The sequence below is a fragment of the Nannospalax galili genome, unplaced genomic scaffold, assembly GCF_000622305.1.
Source record: "Nannospalax galili isolate Female #2095 unplaced genomic scaffold, S.galili_v1.0 scaffold1115, whole genome shotgun sequence".
In the NCBI taxonomy this organism is placed as follows: Eukaryota; Metazoa; Chordata; class Mammalia; order Rodentia; family Spalacidae; genus Nannospalax; species Nannospalax galili.
In genome coordinates, this window is record NW_008336107.1 from 234,405 (window position 1) to 242,188 (window position 7,784).

At 41.8% G+C, this 7,784-nt stretch overlaps 1 protein-coding gene across 9 annotated transcripts in view; it reads left to right on the forward strand.

The window, feature by feature from the left end:
• The window catches only part of Nsd1 (nuclear receptor binding SET domain protein 1), a 171,221-nt gene that overhangs the window by 126,303 nt on the left and 37,134 nt on the right, over positions 1 to 7,784 (forward strand). For all 9 annotated transcript variants that reach the window (XM_029562424.1, XM_017797582.2, XM_029562430.1 and 6 more), the window contains 2 exons: positions 3,515 to 3,715; positions 5,311 to 5,490. In XM_029562424.1, the coding sequence (XP_029418284.1) occupies positions 3,515 to 3,715; positions 5,311 to 5,490 (381 nt within the window). The remainder of the gene's footprint in view (positions 1 to 3,514; positions 3,716 to 5,310; positions 5,491 to 7,784) is intronic.

A 7,784-nucleotide genomic window follows, 5' to 3' on the forward strand; every position in this document is an offset into this window, starting at 1 on the left:
AATGCAGGCACTTAGAGTTATGGACTTCCCTCTAAGGACAACTTTCAGCATGTCCCAGAGGTTTTGTTGTGCTGTATTGCCCTTTTCATTTAATTTCTCTTTTGACCCATTCATCATTCAGGAGTGTGTTATTAAATCTCCATGTGTTCATGTGGTGATTAGGGCTTCTTCTGGTGTTGATTTTAAGATTTGTTGCATTGTGGTCTGGTAGAATGCATGGAATTATCTCAATATTTCTTCAGCTCTTTGTACTGCTTCCAGAACTCTGAAGGGCTGGTTTTGTGGACATGAATTCCTTCAGCTTATTTATGTTACGGAAGAATTTCCTTTTCCCTTTGACTATAATAGACATTTTGGCTGGGTATAGTAATCTGGGTTGGCATCTGTGGTCATTTAAAACTGGGAATACTTTGGTTCAGGCTCTTCTGGCTTTTATAGTTTACACTGAAAAGTCAGCTGTAATCCTAATGGGTTTTCCTTTAAATGTGACTTGTTTCTCTTTTGCAGCTTTCAGTGTTGTCTCTTTGTTCTGTACATTTAGTAGTTTTACTATGATGTGCTATGGAGAGTTTCTTTTCTGGCCCTATCTGTTTGGTGTTCTATATGCTTCTTATATTTGTATGGGCATGTCTCTCTTTAATTTTGGGAAATTTTCTTCTATGATTCTGTTGAAGATCTCGTCCATGCCATTATCTTGGGATTCTTCTTCCTGTATGCCTATGATTCATAAGTTTGGTCTTTTTATGGTGTCATTTCCTGCATATTCCATTCCTGTGCCTTCTTACATTTTTCATAATCTTTGCTTGAGTGGTCTAGTTCGTCCACTTTATCTTCCAGTCTTAATACTCTGTTTTCCATTTCATTTATCCTATTGGTGAGGCTTTCTCCTGTTGTTTCTAATTGGCTTATGGAGTGTTTCACTTCGTTCTTTATTTCAGCCTGAGTACTCTTCAATATTTCTAGCTCTTTTCTGAATTCATTCAGAAGATTATCCCTATCTTCCTTCAGTTCTTTCATTTCTTTGTTCTTTAAACTTGCTGAAATCTTTTATCATGTTTATAGTTGTTCTTTTGACTTTCATGTCCTGCATTATCTCTAGGGGTTTCTCATTGTACTCCTCTAGAGGACTATTGGTATTTGTTGGGGATATATTATTTTGGTTTTTCATGTTAATAGTTTTTCTTTGTGATTTTGACATGTGAATTTCTTTTGTAGTTTCTGATTATTGTGTGAGACTCAAGCCTTCAAGTTTTGGTCTGCTTCTTTTCATAAACTTTATGTGCCTTTGTGGTTTAGTTTTTGGGCATGAAAAGCTGGTTCCTCTAAGCTTCTAGTTCTCTCTTTTGATTTTTATATTGGCGTGGGCAGATTGCTTTTGTGTTTAGGAGTTCCCCAGAGGCCCGAGTCAGATGAGGATCAGATGCTCTCAGCCTTTTTCCTAAGGTTTGGATCCCTCCAGGAAAGATATCCTCAGGAATTTGGGGGTTGGACTGGCCTGGGAGCAGGGCCCAGGAAAGATGCTGGTCTTGAGCAGCTGGTGGCTGTGCCACCCAGAATGCAAAGGGAGATGGGGGTGGGAAGAGACTGCCAGGAGGAACTAGGTTGGTCTGGATGCAAAGGATCAGGAAGAGGAGAGGTGAGCTCCCTTGTCCAGGAAAGAAGGTGGCAGGTTGTGCAACCCAGGGAAGTAGAGGGAGGTGAGCTTTTTTTTTTTCTCCTTTTGTAAAAATATTTATTATTTATTATTTTATGTGTATGCATGTATTGCCTCCTTGTAGGTAAGTGCACCTGTGTTGCGCAGCATCCAAGTAGAACAAAAGAGGCCCTCAGATCCCCTGGAACTAGAGTTACAGATAGTTTTTTGCTGCCATGTCGGTGCTGGGATGCGAACCCAGGTCTTTTGCAAGAACAACTGTGTTCTTTTCCGCTGTGCCCTCTCCCCAGGGCCCCCCCCCCCCCGCCCCACTTTTCTTTGTCTTTTTGAGACAGCGTCTTCCTGTAGCCCCAGCTGACTTGGAACTCCCTATGTAGACCAAGCTTGGCCTTGAACACACAGAGATCTGCCCGTTTCTACCTCCAACGTGCTGAGATTAAAGGCATGGGCGACGATGCCTGGCTCCACTTTATTTGCTTTTAAAGAAATATTATTACAGAGCCAGGTGTGGTGGCGCATGCCTTTAATTTCAGCACTTGGGAGGTAGAGGAAGATGGATCTCTGTGTGTTCCTGGCCAGCTGAGGCTATATTACTACATTTTGGTAGTATGCACACATATATGTTGTACATATGCCCAAGTCAGAGGGCAACTGTTGGGAGTTTGTTCTTTCGACAGTGTAGGTCCTGGCTATCAAACTCAGTTTGTCAGCCTTAGTAACAGGCACTTTTACTCTGTGAGTGTCCTAGTTTGTTCTTCATTGCTGGGCCAAAACACTCTGACCATTACCAACTTGGGGAGGAAAGGGTTTATTTATCTTTCATCTCCCGGGTCACAGTTCATCAGAGAGCCCAAACTAGGAACCCAGGGCAGGAACCTGGAGGCAGGAGCTGGAGCACAGGCCATGGAGGAACACTGCTTACTGGCTTGCTCCCTCGGCCCCTGCTCAGCCCGCTTTCTTATGCAACACAGGCCCACCTGCCCCTACCACATCACTCATCAAGAAGATGCCCTTTAGACATGGCCACAGGCCAGTCCAATAGAGGCAGTTCCTCGATTGAGGCTCCCTCAACCCAGGTGTGTCATGTTGACACTAAAGGTATCCCGCACAGTGAGCCATCTTGCCAGCCCCTTTTTCCCGTTTTCTGTATTTCCTATCATATTATAGTTGGATCTATAGGTTCGATTTAATCAAGATGTGAGTTTCTCTTTTGACAGGAATGTTTTGTAGACAAAAGTATACAGTACACATCCTGTTGCATCATGTCAGCAAGCACATATTAGATTGTCCGTTTGTAGAGGTACTAACCTTGGTCATTCATTGGGGGATTAGATTTTGTCAGCCTGATAGGTTTACAAAACTTTTCACATGGGGCTGGAAAGATAACTCAGCAATTAAGAACACTGGCTATTCTTGCAGAGGACCCAGGTTTGGTTCCCAGCACCCACATGGTATCTAACAACCATCTGTAACTCTTAATTACAAGAGAATTCAGCACACTGTTCTGACCTTTGTGGGCATTGCATGACATGGGTACACTTACATACAGAAAGGCAGTATACTTAAAAACACATAAAATAAAAATAAAAAGCTCTTCACCAGGGATAGAGAGGTGACTCTGGTAGATGAACCAGGTTTGGTTCTTAGCACCCATATGGTGGGCAACAATCATCCTTAACTCCAGTTCTTGGGATCTGACACCCTCTTCTGGCCTCCCATGTGCACCCACATGCAAGCACAAACATTCATATACACAAAAAATAAAACAATTTCTTTTAAAGGCCTTTTATACCTAATGGTTTAGTATTGGGGTAGATTCCCGAAGTAACAGAAATTGGTTCCCATTTGTTTCTTTCTCAGGAATCCATACTTGTTTTGTATGTAAGCAGAGTGGGGAAGATGTCAAAAGGTGCCTTCTTCCCTTGTGTGGAAAGTTTTACCATCAAGAGTGTGTCCAGAAGTACCCACCAACTGTCATGCAGAACAAAGGCTTCCGATGCTCCCTCCACATGTGTATAACCTGCCATGCTGCTAATCCAGCCAATGTCTCTGCTTCTAAAGGTACGGATTTTTTATGTGGACCAGTCTTATTGTAAGACTTCAGTTTCATTGGTAGTTATTTTCATATGTAATCTGTAATATATTCATAGGCTCTTTTTTGTCAATTAGGCAATTTAAGATTGCAGAAGAATAGAATAATGGAGTAGGTCCTCTGTTACCACTTTGTCTTTTGTTCAACCCTGACTAGTAGTTTTAAATATTTGAATTTTATGTGAGATTTAGCTTTTAAAAAGTTTTCTATTCAGTGTCTTTAAAAACCCATTTTACTTAATATATAAAATGCATTTAGATAGCTTGATTTTTTTTTTTTTTTTTTTTTTAGTCTTTTTGAGACAGTGTCTCCCTGTATCCCCAGCTGTCCTGGAACTCACTATGTAGACCAGGCTGGCCTTGAACTCGCAGAGATCCACCTGCCTCTGCCTCTGGAGTGCTGGGATTAAAGGCGTACGCCACCACGGCGGCTTGATAATGTTTTTAGTTGGTTAAGAATATTAGGAGATAGATTTCATTTGGAAGAGTAAGATTCACAGAGTACTAGGTAAACATTAGCATCCTATTCCTCCTTTACTATGGTCTGAGGCTTATTTTAGGTTTTGTAGGCTTTAGAACAGTTACTTCCTTAGTGAGGCAGGCCTTTTTTTTTTTTTTTTTTTGGTCTTTTTGATACAGGGTCTCCCTGTAGCCCCAGCTGGCCTGGAACTCTCTATGTAGACCGGGTTGGCTTGGAACTCACAGAGATCTGGAGGCAGGCGTATTTATAGTTATAGGGTCTGAGAGTTAACATATAGCTCCCCTCTGACCTTTTTGTGATAGATTGCATATTTAAAATATTTCATTTGTTAATTTTATTTTACGTATATAAGAGTTTGGCCTGCATGTATGCAAGTGTACCCATGCCATGCAGTGCCCACCAAGGCCAGGAAGAGAACATTGAATTCCCTGGTATTCGAGTGTTCTGCCATGTGGGTACTGGGAATTGAACCCAGGTCCTCTGGAAGAACAGCAGGTGTTCTTAGCCACTGAACCATCTTTAACCCCTGGATTACATATTTAAGACCCTTTTTTTAAAAAAAATACTTTATTTTTGGACGGGTGTGGTGGCACACACCTTTAATCCTAGGCAGAGGTAGGTGGATCTCTGTGAGTTCAAGGCCAGCCTGGTCTACGTAATGAGTTCCAGGACAGCTGGGGCTACAGGGCGACCCTGTCTCAAAAAGTCCCCCCCCCAAAAAAAACTTTATTTTTATTTTATGTGTATGAGTGTATTGCCTACATGTTTGTGTAAGTGCACCTATGTAGTACAGTGCCCATGGCAGTCAGAAGAGGGCATTAGATCCCCAGAACTAGAGTAACAGATGATTGTTGTTTCCGTGTGGGTGCTGGGAAGTGAACCCAGGTCTTCTGCAAGAGCAGCCAGTTGTTCTCAATCACTGAGCCATCTTTCCAGCTCCTTAAGATCCTTTGTTAAGGTAGTCCTTTTACTTCTGATGTGTTCTCTATGCCAGCAAATAGACTTGAATGACTCAAATTATTTCTATATGTAATCTCCCATTTCTTTTGCTCCTCCCCCTTTTCTCTGCTTTCAATAAATGCAGGTCGTCTGATGCGCTGTGTCCGCTGTCCTGTGGCATACCATGCCAATGACTTTTGTCTTGCTGCTGGATCAAAAATCCTTGCCTCTAATAGTATCATCTGCCCTAATCACTTTACCCCTAGGCGGGGCTGTCGAAATCATGAGCATGTTAATGTCAGCTGGTGTTTTGTGTGCTCAGAAGGTAAGATGTGATGTTTCATTGTGTGGATACTTTCAAAGGGATGAATAAAGGTGGGTTTTTTTTTTTTTTTTCCACATTGCCATTGGAGGAATATTAGAAAGTAATGTCTTGGCTACTCATGGTGGCCCACACCTTTAATCCCAGTCAGTGCTCAGGAGGCAGAGAAAGAGTTCAAGGCCAACGTGGTCTACGTAGTGAATTCCAGGTTAGCTGGGGTTACAGCAGACCCTGTCTCAAAAAGACTAAAAAAGAAAATGTGATGTCTTGAGTTAATGATAGAATAGCAGAATCTTTGAAGCTCAGTTTGAGCCATTCATGGGGGTACATATCTGTAACCCCAACACTTGGGAGCCTGAGGCAAGATTTATATGTTCAAGAACAGTAATCTATTTTATTGCTCAATATGGGTAAGTTTTGCTTATAGTTTGAATAATACCTTGATTTTTGTTAAAATTTATTTTATAACTCAGGAGCTGGGGAAATGACTCGGTAGTTAAGGGACCTGCCATGTAAGCCTAAGGACCAGTTTGGAGCTCCAGAACTCACGTAAATACCAGTGAGCATGATGGCTTTCCTGTAATTCTAGCCCCTGAAACCAGAGCTAGGATCTCTAGAGTAGTAAGCTGGCAAGTCAGTCTAGCAACATTTAGGAGCTCTGTGTTTGATTGAGAGACCCTGCTTTATTAATAAGGTAGAATAGTGATCCCTTATGATTCCCAACATCAGTCTTGGGCCTTCACATGCATGTGAACTCACATATGCACATGCACTTATGTACGTATGTGCCCACAGATATGCATACACACAGATACATGCAACACACATACATATGCAAAAGCAAAACAAAATTATAACTAATGCAATAACGGGATGGCAGGGACCTAAATTCTACCACCTTCAGATAAAGCCGTATGTATCAGTATTGGATGATACTCCTCTGGAAATCTATACATATCCACAAATGGAAGGGTAAATGTCTGTATAGAAAGAATTCTAGCTGATGGTATCATCACTCCCTCCTGCCTTTATTTTTTTAGACTATCTCATGTAGACCAGGCTGGCCTCAATCACTATATGGCAGAGACTGACCTTGACATCCTCGTTCTCAGCTTCTATAATACCTGTAAGGGCCACCTCATCTGACTTCATGACATATTTTTGTGACTGTTATTTGAGGTGAGGGCCTCACTATGTGACCCAGATTTGTTTAAAACAGTGGGCTCAAATAAACCTCTTACCTCAGTGGGCTCAGTCTCTGAGGACTGTATTCAGGTGCCACCTTATCCAGCTTAACATAATGTTTTAAATAGCAGTTTGAAAATAGTGAAAGTAAAAGATATGTATAATTCTTCACTAAAATATATATTAGTCCTCAAATAACTGTCCAGTGAGGGCTGGAGAGGTAGCTCAGTGGTTAACAGCACTTGCTGTGCAATTACAAAAACCTGAGTTTGGGTCCCCACACCCTTATAATAAGTTTGGCATCCTCCTGCCTGCACATGTAGTCCCAGCATTTTGGACAAATGAGGGTTGCTAATAAAATACGCAAAAAAAATTTTAAGGAAGATTTTGTAAACTGAAGGAAAATTTGATTGCATATTTTTTTCCATCCTCTGTGTGTGTTTATGTGTGTATGCATGCATAAGTGTGTGTCTTATATGATGTGCTGGTGTGCTTGCCTATGTGGGCACATGGTGGGGTCAGGGGTCATCATGCTTGGCCCATATCTCTTGCCCTGAGATAGGGTCTCCCAGTGAATCTGGAGCCCCAGACCCTTGCTGGTTTGGTTGGGCTGGTATGCCTGTAAGCCCTCGGATCTGCCTGTATCAGTTCCCCAGTGCTGAGGTTATGGGTCCATGCACCAAGTCTTTTTCATGGTGCTAGGGATCCTAACTCAGGTCCTCATGCTTATGCAACTAGCCTTTTACCCATTGAGACATACATCTCCAGTCTGTCATGTATCCTTTTTAATTAATAATATATAGGACTGAGGGATATAGTTCAGTTGGTATGTTTGCCTAGCATGCACAAAGCCCTTGAATCTCCTGTGGTGGCACAAATCTGTAATCCCAGCACCACCGTGCCTAGCATTAAGTTTCTGGTTTTTGTTTTGTTTTGTTTTTAATAATTTATTGAGAATTTCATACGTGCATATAAGGTGTTTTGATCAAATCCCTGCCCACTCCCTCCCCTCTAACTCCTCCCATATTGCCCCATCACTTTTTTCTGATAACTTCATGTACATTCCCCCCTCTGAAGAGGTAATCCTAAAATCTTTTAAGGATTAGATACAA